The sequence below is a fragment of the Ictalurus furcatus genome, chromosome 10 (genome assembly GCF_023375685.1).
Source record: "Ictalurus furcatus strain D&B chromosome 10, Billie_1.0, whole genome shotgun sequence".
NCBI lineage: Eukaryota > Metazoa > Chordata > Actinopteri > Siluriformes > Ictaluridae > Ictalurus > Ictalurus furcatus.
This window is the reverse complement of record NC_071264.1, coordinates 2,055,078-2,074,599: the sequence shown is the minus strand read 5'-3', so window position 1 is coordinate 2,074,599 and position 19,522 is coordinate 2,055,078. Positions and strand designations below refer to the sequence as shown.

Here is a 19,522-nt window from a genome sequence, read left to right as displayed (position 1 = left end):
GCGTGTCCAGTAAGACTTGAAGACTGCAATCTGACAGAGCACGGGGCAATTTCTCCATGAAGAACGGGCAAAAATGATCAGGATCCAGATGTGCAAAGTTGCAGGAGACATATCTCCGTAGACTTGCAGCTGTAATTGCAACCAAAGGTGTTTTTTTTTTTATTTTATTTTAATTATTATTGACTTATGAGGTCAATTTGCATTTATTATACAAGCCAGAAATGCCCGTTTTACTTTTTTTATTTTATCATTTGTATTACAAAACATTTCGCACCTTCAAAAAGTTAGACATATTGTTTAAACACCTAATTAAAGGTGCAGCTAGATTAGACCTTCCTCCCCTCCCAGGATTAGACCTCTAACAGTTAAGTAGATGGGTTTGACATTTGTTTGTGCCTTGCCCAGAGCTGTTAATTAGCTGAGGAGTTTAACCAGATGAGCTGGGACAGTGGTCCTAGGGTCCAGGAGCGGGATGGATAAAATAAAAAGAAAGAAAACGTGATTGTCATCAAAGGGTGCACTCATTTAAATACGGAATCACATCTTTTAGTGTCTTCATGAAAAAAAAAAAAAAAAAAACACACAGCATCTAAGCTACACATTATTTGCAAATAAAAAGTCATTTACACGAACACATATTTAACCACATCATATCCCTACATTCAGAGCAGATGATAAAAATAAACCTCAAATAAGGAACAAAATCTTAACATATAACGTCTCACACATTCATCAAACCTTTAAGTCCGTAAGAGCACAGTGTGCATGTATATTCTCAGAGGTTCAAGAGAGCACGACTGCGTCCGAAACGGCGTGTTTACCTGCTATATAGTAGGTGAAATACATGTATCTCAGCTACTATACAGTAGGTAAGTACGTGGTTTGGGACGCAGCCCACGGCTTCAAGCAGTCGTCTATTTGCATGTACAGCACGACAAATAATTAAGCACACTTGAAGCTTTTGTAAGATTAAAAATGAAACAAAGACCAACTGTACGTCGATACGTGGAATTCTGGAGGGACGCCGGACGGCGTGGCGCGGGGAAGGTAATGACGTGTGCTGTTAATCCATCTGTGTTCTATACCATAAAACGGTTACATGAAAGGAAAATTCTAAAAGCGACTCATGTAAACACCTTAATCACAATATTGTCTTATTCAGAATAAGGTCAATAATTAGATTACTGCTGTCCATGTAAACGTAATCAGTGTTTTGGGAGTGTATACACTATCAGTACTCTCGATCTCTTTAAACCTGAAAAAAAAGACCTAACAAGACCTGTTCCAGTAAATCAGATATTATCAGTCCCAATATTATATATAAATATTATATTATATAAGTATATAAATACTTTTTATTCTTCTATCCTTTAGTCCAGTGTATCATATTTAAAAAAAAAAAACCTTTTCAGTCTTCATACCCCTGTGTCTGGTTTAGTTTTCTCTGCTGTTACTGGAGTCTCCTGACTCGTGCTTCCTTTCTTCATCTCAAGTCCTTTGACCCAGGTGTAGGCGAACGAGCCTCCCAGGACCATCATGTTGCTGCTCCACCACAGCCAACTCTTGTGCGAGTGCTCGAGCGCGACAGCGATGACGGTCTGCGCGCACGCCTTCGCCGTTCCCGACACGTTGTGTGTCAGAGGGCTGGTGAATTTAATCTGCAGGCCTGTCACGTAGCCAATAGCAAAGCCAAAGAAGCCCCCAAGCACCATCATGCCCCAGAAATGGCCGTCCGAGACGCGGCTGAAGCTCAAGACACGCGGCAGCTCTCCGAATATGGTGATCAGAGGGAGGAAGAGGACACATGCATTCAGGTTGTTATAGTACGACAGCTTCCAGATGCTTCCATCCACCACGGGCATCACCTTCTTGGTGAAAATGGCGTTTAAGGAGACGCATGCGCTGGCCAGGACCCCGTATACCACCCCGATCCAGGAGAGGGAGCCAGCGGCGTCTTCCTGATCCACACCGAGCCAAAAACCACCTGAGAAAGAACATCACACATCATTACACTCACACTGAAGCAGTGACACTCTTCTAACCTGACAGCTGTGTCCTAACAGGTACAGGTACCGTTCCCGTGGAAAAAGCCATTCAACACTTTCTGCCCATACATCTTATTTTTTGAGTCTGGTTAGTGTCTTAACTCAACGTGTTGTGTTAAAAGAAAGCTTTGCGCCGCACCGTACTCAGGTTTTGTCTGTGTTTTGGTGTCACTGCATAGTCTCGTTAGTACAAAGCGCTTCCTGATTCCAGTCATCTATAGCACTGAGAAACGACCTCTACCTAAACCTAGACCAATGCAGCAGCGCTTTAGTCCTTTACTCTGACAGATATGCTCCCAAAACTTCAAGTGATGCCCCTCCCCCTGTGACATCACTACCTTTTCACGGAAATAGAGACAATGCCAGCCTAAAGTTATTACCAGCATCAGAGAACACATGACAGTTTAGACATATTCAGCACTTCGGGGGGGGGGGGGGGGTGGATCCAGGTGACGTGTAAATGAACTTACCCAGAATGACGCCACAACACAGCATCGCGTACAGTGACGTGGTCTGTTTGAGGATGACGTAACTCAGCAGGACGTTGAACACCGTGCTCAGTGACCGTCCCACCGTGTAGAAGGCGACCCCCACGTGTTTCAGGCACAGGTTATTAAACGCGATCATGGCGACGAACACAACAGAGAGGGGTAAAATCTGCAAGGACACGTTCAGGTCGACTTTCAATGAGGGGAAGTCCGCACACAGCGGCTTCACCAAGGACACCAGGCTTATGATCCAGCACAGCCCCACGCTCACCACGCACTGGATCCACGTGACAAACAGAGGCGCGTCCAGCTCTTTACTGTCCAGCAGATGGTTGTTGACGAAGACCATGGTGATGGACACAAACCAGTACAAAGCCACCACAAACGCGATCTTTATCGCCCGCAGGAGAAATAGCTCATCTTTGCCATCCTGCTTCGTGGGATCGGAGTTTCTCAGGGCCATCTGTAAAATCCTGGAGCGTTTCAGCTGCGTCCTGTTAATGGTCATGGCACAGAGGAACAACACATTCAGGATCAAACGCTCAAACAAGTCGCTTTAAAGGGCGACGGATTATAAAGTTATAATTATCTGTGCTGCATCATGGTGATAAATGTCCCCAGAAAGTTTTTGTTGTGGCCCATTGTACCAAAATAAAAACATAGATATATAAAGCAGATATTTAAATCACATAAAAATACACATCCTGCTCCAGTATTCCGGGTGCACTTCCGGTATCCTGAGGACCCTTAGGTAGCTTCATGTCCGCCTGACTTAAAGTCATACCGCTTCAACATACATTATGTGCAACACTGTTAAATACACACACACACACACACACACACACACACACATATATATATATATAACATAACTCGGTGATGCAGTTTGCGTTTATTAAAATTCACACAACCGGGCTAATCTTAAATAAATAAACAAACAGGCACATGAACGTCTTACTGGTTGGTTGGTTTTGACGCATGCGCAGTAACGCCGCCAGGTATTTCCTTAAAGCAGTACTAAGCATTAATAACGCGTTTCTTATTTAACACGACGGGTACACAGCAAGAATTAACTTTAATAATAATAATAATAATAATTATTATTATTATTATAATTATATATATTTAAATTATCAATAAAACAAATGCGAGCTATGGATATTTATTTTTATCTCTGCCAAGTAAGCACTTGTACAGCAGTAGTAACACTAATCCACGTGTAAGAAAACACTCCACTCCAACCCTCCACTTTACATCACTTAATTATCTGCACTTGCTTGATATGAAATAAGAGAATTAATTCATGGAAAAAAGGAAAATAAGGGTTTATCTTACTCGATTGTTCACGCAATGATAAGCTGCCTTCCAAGTTTCTCTGTCTGTGTCAAACAAGGAAGTGATTTTAATATTTAAACTCCTCCTGCAGATAGCAGCCAAGTGTATGAGGGACCAAACCTGCAGAAATTAATAAAAGAAAAAAAAAAGATATATATAGAGAGAGAGGGGGGGGGGGGGATAATAGTAAAATAAATAAAGGAATAAATGACGATAAAATAAATATAATTTATTTTTTAATTCAATTCAATCCCAAATTTTTTTTTGTATTACTTTTTTCTTTCATTTATTATTTTCTGTGTTTATTTTTTAATGTATGTTTACTCTTTTTAACTTTTATTTACTCATTCTTTTATTATTTTTTTAAAAAAATTTTCTCTGAAAACTCTAGAGATCACTATCGCTTAGTTAGACCTGACGCGCTTATATATATATATATATATATATATATATATATATATATATATATATATATATATATATATATATATATATTTGTAGGTTTGGTCCTCCATACAGATAGCAGCCAGGTAACCGCAAGAAGACCAACCTAAAACTGGCTTTTCCTGACAGGTCACATGTGCAGATGAGAATCCTGCAATGAAAACAATAACCTCTGGGACATTCACATCAACAGCAAGAGCAGAGGACTATCTGCATGCATGTTGTGACCTCGCACATATATACCATACTAAACATGTCAGTCAATCACAGTATAAAAACCAGATGTTCCTTGATCCGGATGTCGGACACAAGCTTGAGAGGTGATCTTCTGATAACGGAGAAGAAAGGAAAGCGTTTTCTCTAATACATAAATTCATATTTGGTGTACCAAGAAACGTAAATATGTGATTCTGATCAAATGATGGAGCACGTGTAGTTCATTCCTGCAGCTCATTTAATGTTGCTGTAGGTCTCTTGGCGGCCTCCTTGGTAAGTTTTTGTCTTGTCAATATCAGAGGGACGTCCTGTTCTTGGTGATGTCACTGTGGTGCACCATTTGCTTCGCTTGTTCATGATGGCCCTCACGGTACATCTAATGTTTTGGGACACTTTTATACCCCTGTCCTGAACAATAGTGAGACAGTGAGATCCCTTACATGCTTTCTAAGCTTTTTGTGGAGTATTGCTTCAGCAGCTGGATGAAACCAAGAAGCTGATGTTTATTTGGGGTTAATCAGAATCACTTCAGCTATTATCATTACTCTGGACCATGAGTTTGAATGTGAATGGTTCATTCTGAGCACATAACCTTTTCAAGAGAGTCATAAAGATGACTTTGTCTCTGCTCTGTTTAAACTTCAGACACACCTCGGGAGTTAAACATTATCTTGTGCTCTTTATTACACAGTCAGGTGTGTCTGGAACAGGATATAATCCGATCAGACGCAGTTGGGCGTGCACCATGTTTTCTTAGCTTTGTTGTCTTTGCGCCATCACGGTGCCTTGAGGTTTTCATCTTGTTCAGTCATTAACTAGCTTATTTGTTCATCAGCTGAGCAACAGGCGTTCAAAGGACTTTAACTGCTGAGCAGCCAGAACATCCAAACCACTCAACGTTAAGTGGCGAAAGTTTTGAGGACACTGTTGCTAGGGAACTGAAACATATGGATCCCAAACATACAATAAAAACATTTATTGGAAAATGGAGCATGTTGGATGCAAACTAATGACCTTACGGTCAATACAGAGCTTTAAAATCTAAGCGTTTCCACCATGTTGACTGGGTTATCATGAGTCTGTCAAAAAAAATGGCAAAAGCTAAGCAGTTACTCTCCTCCTCTACATTAAACTAACCAGGTATCTAGTTGCTCCTGCGTTATGTGGCCAAAAGTTTGTGGACACCTGACCGTCACATCACACCCATATGTGCTTGTTGAACATTCCATTTCAAATGTATTCCCACTTTGCTGTTATAATAATAATAATAATAATAATAATAATAATAATAAGCTCCAGTCTTCTGTGAAGGCTTTCCACTGAATTTTTGAAGCGTGGCTGTGGGGATTTGTGCTCATTCAGTGTAAAAGCATTATGACGTAAGGAGAATCTCAATTCAATTCAATTTTATTTGTGTAGCGCTTTTAACAACAGACATTGTCTCAAAGCAGCTTTACAGAAACATATAAACACAGGATGGAGATTTTAAGTGTGCGAATTTATCCCTATTGAGCGAGCCGGTGGTGACGGTGGTGAGGAAAAACTCCCTGAGATGATACGAGGAAGAAACCTTGAGAGGAACCAGACTCAGAAGGGAACCCGTCCTCATCTGGGTCACGACGGATAGTGTGAAAGTAAAAGAAAGTTCATGATGGTTTTATATGAAGTCTGTTTGTTGAACTAGTCCACTGTTCACTAAAGGAGACCTGAGTGGAGAACTGCATGTGGTAATTGCAGTCCCGGGGCCTCAGAAGCAGTCCCAGCAACTGTAGTCCCAGCAACCACAGCGGGAATGTCCATCTGGAATTTGGAGTTGATGAGAGCTCCATCCAGAGGTACAATCTCTGACCTAACAGTGATAAGGTCGCAGGGCGGTTTCCACACTAAACCCGAACCGACAACGCTGCATTTCTTTTCCTGAATTTCGAACATTAAGATATTTAAGCGGCGAGTTGTTGTTGTTGCTTTTGGACAACCAGCAGGTGGCAGTGTGTTCCGGTTCGTGTCCGTGAACATTAAAGAAGAAGAAGAGCGTCAGGAAAAACAGTGAAAACGCGAATCATATTTTTGCTTAGCTTTTGATTAACTTCGCGCAACATGGCGACCACGATCAGCACTCAGCGAGGACAGGTGAGTGAGTAGATGTATCCCCAAATTTGCTGGAACTCAAAGAATTAAAAAAAGAACAGAAAACGGAGCTGTATATACAGTGATAGATAAGCTGGCTTCTGATTCTTCCTCGGTCAGGTTTTTTTTTCCTCAACCGTATTCACACAAATCCCACCTCCTTCGCTAGGATTGGCTAGTCCTCTTCCTGTCCAGCGCTCCGGTTGGGTAGTGGTCCATTTCCGCAAGCACTGCGCCAATCAGCAGAATTTGTCAGAATGCGGGTGGGAAGAAATACTTAATCGTATTTCGTAACGTTATCCAAACCTTGTACCATTGCTGTTACTACTGATAAAAACATATGTGTACCTCCTGATGTGTTTATCGTGGAACAGAATGATTTCTACACGCTGTCAATAAGCTGTTGAGCTGCTGGTGTTGTGTAATAGTAAACACATATATGATTAGTTTTGTTTGTTTCCCCCTAGATGCTTTCATAGAATTAATATAATTTCAGCAAAATAAGACATTTTGGGAATCATCTTAAGCCTTTCAGTGTAATTTTAAACCCGGCTGGCAGCTTTGTTTGTTTGTTTGTTTGTTTGTTTGTTTGTGGTCTTCTGCTTGTTGTCAGGAGTTGAAGCGTTTCGCATGCTGAGATGCTTTTCTGCTCACCCCGGTTGTAAAGAGTGGTTATTTGAGGCACTGTAGTCCAGGGGTTCCCAAACTTTTCCAGGGCAAGGCCCCTCAAATGGCATTAACGTTTGACCGAGGCCCCCCTTTTGCAAGATGTCTTTAAAACAAATAAAAAAATGCAGACTTCTGAATATATCCCCCTTTTTTACATTGATGTAGCAGAGACATTGTGCGAGCTGTGAGGAAAAACCCAAAAACAACAGTCCGTGACATCACCGACAACCTCCACAGGGCAGGGGTGACGGTATGTCAATCCACCGCTCGAAGAAGACTTCGAGAGCAGAAATATACCACAAGATGCAGACCACTCATCAGCAGTAAGAATCAGAAAGCCAGATTTGAATTCGCAAAGAAATACACAAGTTCTCTAACCGAGAAGAACCTCTACCAAAGTGTGCAGAAAGAACATCTGTGAAGCATGGTGGAGGTAGCGTCATGGCTCGGGCTTGCATGGCTGCTTCTGGAACATTCTCACTAATCTTTACTGATGGTGGAGCTCATGAAGGTAGCAGCAGAGTGACTTCAGACGTCTACAGGAACACTTTGTCTTCCGGTTTTGTTTCCCACAGGATGAGGATGTACTTGTGTTGGCGCGGTGTGAGACGGTGGTGCGGGTTCAGTAATAAAGCAGTCAGACGAAGGTTTATGATACGAATCGCTACTCAAAATAAATAACTCTCCACATTTCAGCAGAAATAACTACTAAGAAATAAAGAACTCTCCATTTTCGGAATTTATCAAAGAACAAAACACCGGCTCTAATTTTTGATGAACGTGTCAAAATAAATGACTGTTTTAAATAACTTATATAATTAAATATAAATATAATAACATTAATATTATACAAGTAACTATTTTTATATATTATATATAACTGCAATAAAAGCCTGGAAAAGCATCACAAAAGAAGAAACCAGCAATTTGGTGATGTCACTTAGTCTCAGACATGCACCCGAATATTACGTGTTATCTACTTCAACACTCGTCTGTTCCTATACTTTTGCTCGTGTAAAAATCGGCTGGTCCGATAGGTTTTAATGTTGCGTAACAGGAAAGAAAAGCTGAAAATCCTCGATCCCAGACGTCTTCGGTGCACCGTACAGCACGCAGAAATGAATCGCCGTTCCGATAGTTTCGGAGCAGACTGTAGCTGTCCTTAATAACGTCTTTTGGTGGAAAAAAAAGAAACGGGAACTTTTTGAGGTTAATCACGGCAGATCCGTCTTCACGTAACTATTTTTGTTATGAGTGTAATTATATCGTGTGTAGTTGCGTCACGTCGAGAGGAGAACAACAGCATGAGGTCATGGTGAATGCCTGTGAATCGCGTAACTAGACTAGTCCTGTACGTGCACGTCGGTACGACACGCCTACTCGAAGTGATTTTATACACGAGAGGGAAAACAGGAAAGGCAGCAGTATGCACCGCGTCCATGAGCGAACGCTACGACACCACGTCTGAGCTCTGATCGTGCCGCTTAACATCATGGTATGGTTAAACTGATCTGACTGTAACGGTGTGTGTGTGTTTGTTTCTGTTTATTGTGACTGCAGTCACCTTCTCAGGAGATCAGATCTCAGGAGATCAGAGTGCATGGGTCAGAACATGTTGTTGTTGTTGTTGTTGTTGTTGTCGTTGTTGTAATGTTATCAACTGTACTGTATTTGACCTCTCCGGTCCCGCGTGTGTGCGCTCTGTGTCCAGGTGTACATTGGAGAGCTTCCAACAGACTTCCTGAGGATCACGCCGACGGTCCAGCAGCAGCAGGTGCAGATGGACGCCCATGCGGCGCAGCAGCTGCAGTACGGAGGCGGCCTCGGCTCCATGGGTCGGATCAGCATCACAGTAGTTCAGGTGCACCACCGTGACTTTTGAGTTTGTAGCGTGACCGATTTACACGTGTGTACCCTTCACGAATTAGCCACATACAGTTACAGCAATCACTGAGGGTTATTTATCAAGACTGAATATGTGCGTAAGCTTTTTTTTTTTTTTAAGAAATTTGAATAACCTGCATGCATACAATTTCTTACTGGAGTAAACAAATATGTTGCTGAAGAAAAACGAATGTCCTGTAACTTGTCCAGTACAGCACACGTTAGCGTTCATGAGTCTTGTAGTTTGTTCCAGTACTACACTTGATCAGCGGAATGAATACGTTTAGGACAGAAACGAAGGGGAGCATTCGGTGCTGGATACTGAATACTGAAGTAAACCAGTCGTTCTGGTGGACACCAATGTGGAATGCACCGTGCGTCACTGAGAGAGAGAGAGAGATGACATTTAAAAATCAATATACCTTTCTCATGAACATCTTTCTTATCTGGGCGGGACAGGAATGTGTGACTTTTGAGTCACATGTTTAGCCCCATGTTTTGACGTGTTCTGTCTGTACGTGTGTGTTTTTTTTTTTATATTGGACATAATGGCTCGTCACGTTTCAGAAGGGGAGATGAAACGACGACAGTCAACCATTAAACCTTACGTTTCATGTCACATGACACCGATGTTAAGTATAACTCGGGTCTAAACGCAGTATGAGGCTCAATAGCGGATTTTAAAACGAAACAAGATGGAGATTTACAAGATTCGTAAAGAATAAGGGGTTTTATAAAAGGAATGTCGGTTAAATAATGAATACAGGGACAATACTGCACATACTGTTTGTATGATCTGATTTTAAATAGTTCGAGTTGTCATGTGAGCAGCACGTATATAATGTGTAATATAAAGCTGTTACCAGATAAAGACGTCCTATTATTTTAGCACCACCAGTGTGTAGGATCCACCTGGGTGATGCGGCGGCAGCCATAGTGCGCCAGAACGCCCACCACACACCAGCTAATGGTGGAGAGGAGAGGAGAGTGATGTAGCCAATTCAGAGATGGGGGATTATTAGGGGGCTGACGACCACCCAAACCAACAAAGGAACGGCTTAACCAAATGAAGATGAATGTTTTTCAAAGGCCTAGTTAAAGCTCAGACCTGAATCCAACGCTAAAATCTGTGGGGTGACGTGAAGCGGGCTGTGCCCAGGAGATGCACTCATTATTGAATGGACCTTGAATGTTTTCACATGAAAGAATGGGGAAAATATCGCCAAGTCAGGATGCGCCACACTGATAGACCCTTCCCCAAAAAGACTGGGCGGTGTAATACAAGCCAAAGCCGCTTCAACAAAGTATAAACAAAGTTTGATGACTGATTTACTGAGACCTCGAGTTTCCCATTATTATATTACTGATGTGCGTGTAGACACGGTGGATGAATTATTGCTAAAATCACTTCTTTTTTTTTTTTCTTTTCTTTTTTTTTTTTTTTTTGCAGTTATCAGATACCCAATAATTGGGATGATGTAATTACCACAACCACGTTGTAAGTTTTATGTGGCTTTCATTTCAGATGAGTAGAATTACGAACTATTAACCACGAAGTTCGAGTCAGCACAAACGTCTCCAGATCTCCAGAGTAAACAAGTAATACGAGTAACAGATGACCTTTAGATAGCTTTGTAAACTGTGTGAAATCGGTAGGATCTGGGTGGATCGAGAATGTCCAACAGCTGAGTCACACATTTCATCCATTGCTACATTTAACCCTCATGTTTTATAATTAGGTTTGCTTGTTTTATAAGGGTGTGTGTGTTTAATACTTAAAATACTATTATTTCACAATTATAAAAAAAGGCCATCTCTCATCTTGCGTGTTCTCGACCTAACAGCCCGCACTTCACCTAATAGGCCTGTAGGAGGCCGCTTGACTTCGTTTAACCAACTTCCAACGTTTCATCAAACGGTAAATCAATACAAGATGGAGTACGCAAGTGAGAGTAAACTGAACACTACTTGCGTTAATACGACTTCCAAATGTGCAAATTCGTCAGACTGGAAGGAACATTATGAACGGGGTTTATTTTTCTTTTTTTTTTTTTCTTTTATCCATTTCACCTTTGTTAAAAATAAACGAAAACAGACCAGCTATGTAGTTTTCAACCGCTTTATGAATTAGACCGGGGAATTACCACTCTGCTCCATGTTGTCTGATGACATTTGAGCTTGGTTTCATGACAAACGGGCATCGATCATGAATTATGTAATACTTTACAACATGTAGAGTTTTGATTGAATTGACACACTAGCTTTCGTGATCGTTTTGATTGATTCCCTCCAACCCCCCCCCCCCCCCCCCCCCCCCCACTGAAAGGGCCGCATATGGGCATAGGTTCCCGACCCCTGCTTTAAACAGTAGCACCGTGTTGTCTTATACAGTATGTGTTGGAAATGGAGTTCCTCTTTGTTTTCCAGGCGAAGTTGGCTAAGAACTATGGCATGACGCGCATGGACCCGTACTGCAGAATTCGGCTCGGCTACACCGTGTACGAAACTCCTACGGCACATAATGGAGCGAAGAACCCGCGCTGGAACAAAGTGATTCAGTGCCCGTTGCCTCCTGCGGTCGACTCCTTCTACCTGGAAATCTTTGATGAGGTTCAGTCTATGATTAATATAGTCAATAGGAGTAAGAGTTATTGCAACAGCGAAAAGGTTAATACTACTGATTTTCACATTACAACAGTTGACTAACCTTTTGTGTTAAACAACTTAAAACATGGCACCTTTTGTTTGAATCCACCCATTTTTCTTTTCAAGTGATCAAAAATAGGGATTTCTTGCTGTCCAGGTGTGCTCTGTTAAATCAGTTGTTTAAAAAAAAATGAATAGCTCTGGTCTGAGCCCTGGGATTCACCTGTGAAGACGTATTTGTTGGGGGGAAAAAGGATAAACCAACATGAAGACCAGAGAGCCGTCTGTGGAAGAAAAGCAAGCCATTTTGAAGCTGAGAAAAAAGGAAGAATGTATGAGTCATTGCACAAGCATTTCAATACAACAATTTGGAATGTCCTGAAAAGGAAAGAAACCACTGGTGTACTAACAATCAGACTCGAGAACGGGTCATTCAAGGAAAACAGCAGCATTGATGACAAACTTTGTGAGAGTTGGGAAGAAAAAACCCCAAAAACAGCAGTCAGTGACATCACTAACAACTTCCACAGAGCAGGTTTGAAGGTAGGTGAAGGTATTGCAATCCACCATTCGAGAGCAGAAATATCGAGGACGTACCACAAGATGCAGACCACTCATCAGCAGTAAGAATCAGAAAGCCAGATTGGAATTTGCAAAAAAAAAAAGTAGAGAGATCCACAAAAGTTCTGGAACCAGGATGAACCTCTATCAAAGTGATAGAAAGGTCAAAGTGTGGAGAAAGAAAGGATCTGCTAATGATCCAAACATACAAGCTTATCTGTGAAACATGGTGGAGGTAGTGTCATGGCTCGGGCTTGCGTGGCTGCTTCTGGAACATTCTCACTAATCTTTATTGATGATGAACTCATGATGGTATCAGCAGAATGAATTCAGAAGTCTACAGGAACATCCTGTCTGCAGATTTACAGAGAAATGCATCTGAATGAATCAGGAGGAACTTCATCATGCAGCAAGACAACGATCCAAAACACACTTCCACCTCAACACAGGACTTCATCAGGGGGCAAAAGTGGAAGGTTTAGACTGGACAAGTCCATCACCAGACCTTCACCCAACTGATCAGCATCTCACCTCCTGAAGAGGAGACTGAAGGGAGAAACCCCCCGAAACAAACAACTACTGAAAGAAGCTGCGGGAAAATCCTGGAGAAGCTTCACAGAAGGGCTGCAGGCTTGATGCAGTTATTGCAACCAAATATTAAATGTTACTTACTTTAATTTACCTCAAGACTTATCTGTTCCTATACTTTTGCTCGCATAAAAATTGGGTCGTCTGATACAAAAGGTTTTATGTTGTTGTTGTTTAACACGTCCTCAGCTTGCCTCGTGTCTTCTTTTAAATAAAAAAAAAAAAATGAAAAAGTAGGTATTTAAACGTTAACTCCTATTTTTTTGTTGTTGTTGTTTTTAGAGGGCGTTTTCTATGGATGATCGCATCGCCTGGACTCACGTGACTATCCCGGAGAGTTTGAGGGAAGGCAGCATCGTTGACGAGTGGTATAGCCTGAGTGGAAGACAAGGAGACGATAAAGAAGGCATGATTAACCTCGTCATGTCCTACTCTGTGAGTTTGAGCTAAAACACAAATTTACACACATACCCACACACACACACACACACACACATACCCACACACATACCCACACACATACCCACACATATACACACACATATACACATACACATACCCACACACATAGACACACACACACCCCCCCCCCCCCACACACACACACACAATAAGGCAAATCAAATACATTATATTGCAACGAATTGTGTCCCCAGTATGCTTTTCTATGAGTACTGAGAGTGAGCGTCAGCACCTTTCAGACCTGTATCTGCAGCATTTCCTGGTGTGTTTTATTAATGTCCTACTGTTCTCAAACATGCATACATTCATATATACATGTATACATTTTACAAATACGAAATAAACAATAGAACGTATGCAAAACGTCTATCAAACAAATACATGGTTTTGCAAATGCGTAATGCAGATGTGTTTTATGCAAAGTAGGGAAATAAAGCAAGATTTGAAAACGGCTTACAGATACATTGCACATTGTTCCATTTGTGGGGTTTTTTTTTTTCTTTTGGCATGATTTATTATCTCTTAGGCGAAATGGGCTTTTAAACTGTAGGGTTATATTCGGGATTACGAGGTATTATGGGATTATGCATCACTAGTACAGAACGCTAACCAGAGCACTGTGCACGAATATTGATAAATAGGCAGTAATTGTTCAGTTCTGTCATCGTTTGACCGCATGTCTCGTGTGTGTGTGTGTGTGTGTGTGTGTGTGTGTGTGTGTGTGTGTGTGTGTGTGTGTGCGCGCTACGTTAGAAGGTTAATAGTGAAAATATAAAACGTAAAAGGTGCTTCACGAAGCTTCATACACTTGAATATAAACTGCGCTTCAGACCGGCTCGTTTCCCAAATCGAATTCTACACGTATAGAAGCGCTTTACTTGATTTGATTGTGTTTTTCTCTCTCCTTTTCTTTACGCGATGTAGTCGGTGCCAGCGGGAATGATCATGCCGTCCCAGCCTGTGGTCCTGATGCCCACCGTTTACCAGCAGGGCGTCGGCTACGTTCCCATTGCAGGTATGAACTAATTATCGGCTTTATTATACGATTATACGAGCGGCCTGATATTCCAGTGAGCAAACTTGAAGGAAGCAGACCTAACCACAGCAGGGATGAATCAGGAGTGTTTAACTCTACAGTTATTGATTTATCCCAGCAGGCTCCACTCCGGAGGTAAACGTTCGCTCTCCTGGATGGCTGATTATGACCGACATCTGAGCACCATTCTTCAGACCCTTTTCTAAATAATAATAATAATAATAATAATAATAATAATTATTATTATTATTATTATTATTATTATTATTATTATTATTTAATTTAAAGCACTCTTAGAGTTATGCCCTCTCACGTGGAAGTGTTCCAGCATGCAGTAATGCTCTGAGACACCTCAGACGTTTCACAAGGTTTCATCCACCCATGACTACATTTATCTACAAAAATGCTTGGAATGAACGCTGTGATGGAAAGAAAAGATCTGCATGGAAATATTATCCGTAGCCACTTCCACTTCTCTCCGCCTTTTCTTTTATTATAGTTAAAGATGATTGTAATACACTCTGTAATTCTTTTCCCAGGCATGCCAGGTGTTTATAACCAGGGGGTGATGCCCATGGGGATGCCTGTCAGCACCCCTCACAGTGCCCCCTACAGTGAGGAGGATCTGCAGGCCCTGAGCGACATGTTCCCTAACCTGGATAAGGAAGTGATCCGCAGCGTGATGGATGCGCAGCAGGGCAACAAGGACGCTGCCATTAATTCGCTGTTGCAGATGGCTGAGGAGGTCTGATCGTGTTGTAAATGCACACAAGGCACTCAGTGGGTACACAAAAAGGCCACTAAAATCGTTCACCAACAGAAGGATTGTGTTCTGTGTTCTCTTCACTTGTCCATCACGTCAACATGAAGCCGCAGCATCACTGGATTCTATATTCACTGTTAAAATGACTCGCTGATGCTTTTGCTCTGAAGATAATCATGTTTTGGCTCCATTCTATATTTTGCAGCTTTATCGTTCAGTATTTTATTAATTTTAATTTTATGTAGTCTGGCTTTTGCCATGTCTCCACTGAGAGCTTTCTGTCTCATATAATATAAATAAATATATATATATATATATATATATCAAATGGGTTGTAATATATTCTGAAGATGATATTTAGAGATATTTAGAGCAGGTCTAACGATAACAGCTGATTTTATTTATTTTTTTTTTATTTTTTTTTTTTTCAAATATCATCCGGTTATTAAAAAATTCAACGATGTTTTGCATATTTTAAGCAGATTACATCAGCGATGCCACTGTTGCTCTCTTGCCTTGGGTTTGGATGCATGGCCACTTAAGCCTTGAGTCTTTTTAATTCATTTACAGTATAATAAAGCAAAACATTCTAAACACAATTGGATCACTGATCGTAGCGCATCACAGTTTTTTTTATCACACCAGAATAATTAATACATTATTGTAATCATTTCTAAATTTGCCACGGACCATTTTTAGATCCAAATTGTGAATCAGGAAGAATCATTATTGTACGGTCTCAGAGAGAACTCTGTTTCCCTGCAGTTCCTTGCTGTGTTATGAGTGTGAAATTAGACCACCTGCAATGCCAAAGGTTTCCTGTTATGGAGTTTAAAGTAGTCGGACCTCAGTGATAGTTTAACGTTAAACTATTCAACTGCTACCTTAAATTAAGTTTGTTTGTGAACTCGTGCGAGCATCTTGATGTGCGATTAGCACGTATTTTGCGAGTGCCTGTATCTTGTACAACAACAAAAATAATAATTGAAAAGAGAGCGTGTAGTCAACCCTCTTGGCCTCCAGACGTCTGTCAGAAATGTCAAAAAATTAGAAAGAATTAGGCCGCGATCTTTCAAATCCACCGAACGTCGTCTTGTTGAACATACGTTAAAAGCCTTTTGTTTTGTCAGAAGGGTGTACAAACTTTTGCACTCGGGTGTATGTTTTTATCGATTCATTTCACAGGCACTCGCAAAACGAATGCTAAAAGCACACTGGTTGTATATATAACAAACATGTTTACCCACAATTCCATGCTCAGTGAAATTAGATGCACACACAATACATGCCAAAGGTTTTGTTTGAAAGCTCATTTAGATTTTTTTTTTTTCTTTTCTGATGTTTCCCTTTGACTTGAAGACAAACGAATATTTGCGAGGTCAGCATTATTGCTCATTAATGTTCATGTTTCGTTATTATTATTTTCATTAAAAAAATAAAAATCTCACAGCAGATGTTGCGATATTCCTGGAACGTTTGGAAGTTCTCAACGTAATCGGATCTTTTCCAAAGCGGTGCCCTCGCCTGCCTTACGAATGCAAAGCCGAATGCAAGACTTATAATCTTAACCGTGTCTCGTGTTCTGCATATACGTATCAAATTGCACGTGGAGATCAACCACGGATTTCTTACAGAAAGAGTCGAATCGATATTTAAATCGGGCTTGCTTAATTATTTCTTAACGTGGTCTTAGCTCACTAAAATGCTTAATGCGGGTTGTTGTTGTTGTTGTTTTTGTTTTGATTAATCATGGATAACCGTGTATTTATTAGTCTCTTAGCGAGGATGTTAAATTCCTATCTTATGTGTCCGCTCATGCAAAGAGCAGTGATGTTGAACTCTTTGGCACTTTACTTTCTGAACTGTATGATTTTTTTTGTTTGTTTTAAGTTGAACAGTATACACAATAAAACAAAACTATTCTCGTCTTCATTTGTTTGTTGTTTGTGTAAATCAATCCACAGACGTCATTCTCTGCGTCCGAATCAACCAGGTCAGGTTGGAAAAAGTCTCAGAAACGGCATTCCCCGGAAAGCAAGCGCTGAGTCAGGTTATCGCTATGCTTTATGTAGAAAACGTTATCGCATGTGGGTGTCTCGGCTTGTCTCACAGGTTTACAGGAGTCTTTGTAGTTGATAAAGTGCTGCATTGTATTGAGTTTCAGGTAAAACCGGTATCTGCAGTGTTTAGAAGAAAGCTGCTTAAGAAAGGATTGCTGGCAGGGTGTGCCAGTGTGCTGCTCAGATAATGTGTGCATAAGGACAGCGTGTCTGAATGAAAGACATTTGGGTTTGAGAGCAAAAGATGACTATGAGAAAAGAGTTTAGAATTTCAGCTTGTATTTCCTGATATGTATATGACACGTAGATTTTTGGAACACCACAAAGTTGTATCAGACCACTCAATTTTTAGGTGAACAAAAAATAATTGAACATGGGACTGACAGGTGTTTGTCGTTACTCAGGTGTGTCGCGTTTAAACGTCTACGCTGGGTTTTAGCCGTCAGTTTCACCTGTGAAGGCTGCGTTTGTTGTTAAAAAGGATAACATTTTGGGTATAGCCAATAGAATAATCTGGAATGTACTGCGACAAAAAAGAAACCACTGGTGTACTGAGGAACAGACACCGAATGGGTCGGCCGAGGAAAACGGCTGATTACAGAAACATTGCGAGAACTGTGAAGAAAAAAACCCCCAAAAACAACAGTCAGTGGCATCACCAACAACCTCCACAGGGCAGGGTGAAGGTCTCACAATACACTGTTCAGAGAAGACTTCGAGAGCAGAAATATCTGCCATACCACAAGATGCAAACCCCTCATCAGCAGTAAGAATCAGAAAGCCAGATTGGAATTCACAAAGAAATACAGAGATGATCCACAAAAGTTCTGGAACTGAGATGAACCTCTACTAAAGTGATGGAAAGGCCAAAGTGTGGAGAAAGAAAGGATCTGCTCATGATCCAGAACATACAAGCTCATCTGTGAAACGTGGTGGAGGTAGCGTCATGGCTCGGGCTTGCATGACTGCTTCTGGAACATTCTCACTAATCTTTATTGATGATGGAACTCGAGATGGTAGCAGCAGAATGAATTCAGAACCTTACAGGAACATTAATCAGGAGGAACTTCATCATGCAGCAAGACAACGATCTAAAACACACTTCCACCTCAACACAGGATTTCATCAGGGGGAAAAGTGGAAGGTTTAGACTGGACAAGTCAATCACCAGACCTTCACCCAACTGATCAGCATCTCACCTCCTGAAGAGGAGACTGAAGGGAGAAACCCCCTGAATCACACAACTACTGAAAGAAGCTGAGGTAAAAGCCTGTGTTATTTGCTTTAGTTTATTGCAAGACTGTTCCTATACTTTTGCTTGCCTAAAAATTGAGTGGTCTGCTACATAAGGTTCTCTGTATAGATGTGAACACCAAGAAATCAAAGTTGAAATCCTAAACTTTCGTCTCATCTCCATCTTTTGATCTCAAAGCCCAAATGTCTTTGGTGTACAGCACAAACTAATGAATTGGACTTTGCTGTTCCAATAGTTCCATAGGGACTGTATGTACCTTTAAAACACACTATAAATAATGAGGTCTTTTTGTCCGTGAAATTGTCAAACACGTCACTGCAGACCAGACAACGAAAATTGTAAAAACAACAACAACAACAACAACAAAAAGAAAACAGGACCAGGTCAAAGCTTTAAACTGCAGTAGTTTATTGAGAACTAAAAGACAAAGGACAAAGATAATAATCACAGCACACCGAACTGAACACCTTACTCCAGCAAGCTTTTAACATTTCCTTACAATAATTAATAATAATAAAAACGTGAAAACAGATTTTTCTCCATTTGACGACTTATTGCATACAGTTACGAGAAGAAGATGAGAAGCACTACATGGACTACTAGAGAGGAAACTTACGCTATGACATAAATCAATACATTTCCGTCACTGCTAAAAGATTAATGAGGCCTGTTCAGCGTCTCCTTCGGCGTCTCTGCGCTCCTTCTTTGCAGTCGGATTTCATGCAGCCGCACGAGTCGATGTGAATGTATGTGAACATGGTCGTTGATCCATCAGAGCAAATCATCTTCACTTGCTTCTGACTGGTTTTCTCTTCCTGACAGCAGGAGCATGCGTGCGTCAGCGTGTTGGACTCTGCAGAGTACCTGTGATATACAAAGGCAGGACGGAGGTGGGACAGTCAATCACTCGAATGTAGCTAGCGTTTGTGAGATGCCAGAATGC

At 41.1% G+C, this 19,522-nt stretch overlaps 3 protein-coding genes across 5 annotated transcripts in view; 1 reads left to right on the top strand and 2 right to left on the bottom strand.

Annotated features, from left to right (window-relative positions):
- Window positions 1-224: 224 nt before the first annotated feature.
- On the bottom strand, window positions 225-3,973 carry slc35c1 (solute carrier family 35 member C1). Of its 2 annotated transcripts, none has more exons than XM_053635493.1 (3): window positions 3,869-3,973; window positions 2,516-3,027; window positions 225-1,984 (listed from the first exon to the last, which is right to left on the bottom strand). In XM_053635493.1, exons 2-3 carry the CDS (start codon window positions 2,994-2,996, stop codon window positions 1,416-1,418), a joined length of 1,050 nt encoding a protein of 349 aa, XP_053491468.1. In that variant the 5' UTR covers window positions 2,997-3,027; window positions 3,869-3,973; the 3' UTR covers window positions 225-1,415. The 2 variants fall into 2 exon arrangements, with proteins under 2 accessions (XP_053491468.1, XP_053491467.1); XM_053635492.1 differs by having other exon boundaries at window positions 2,516-3,343; window positions 3,869-3,933.
- A 2,562-nt stretch (window positions 3,974-6,535) lies between these two features.
- Window positions 6,536-17,196, top strand: tollip (toll interacting protein). 2 transcript variants are annotated; one of them, XM_053635494.1, is made up of 6 exons: window positions 6,536-6,658; window positions 9,036-9,185; window positions 11,636-11,818; window positions 13,286-13,438; window positions 14,390-14,480; window positions 15,041-17,196. In XM_053635494.1, the coding sequence occupies exons 1-6, from the start codon at window positions 6,626-6,628 to the stop codon at window positions 15,250-15,252; spliced, it is 822 nt and encodes a 273-aa protein (XP_053491469.1). In that variant the 5' UTR covers window positions 6,536-6,625; the 3' UTR covers window positions 15,253-17,196. The 2 variants fall into 2 exon arrangements, with proteins under 2 accessions (XP_053491469.1, XP_053491470.1); XM_053635495.1 differs by lacking the exon at window positions 6,536-6,658 and adding an exon at window positions 8,201-8,819.
- A 1,770-nt stretch (window positions 17,197-18,966) lies between these two features.
- LOC128613863 (mucin-5AC) overlaps window positions 18,967-19,522 on the bottom strand; it is a 28,908-nt gene continuing 28,352 nt past the window's right edge. Inside the window, exon 48 of the mRNA XM_053634997.1 lies at window positions 18,967-19,443. Coding sequence (XP_053490972.1) covers window positions 19,251-19,443 — 193 coding nt within the window. The 3' untranslated portion in view covers window positions 18,967-19,250. The remainder of the gene's footprint in view (window positions 19,444-19,522) is intronic.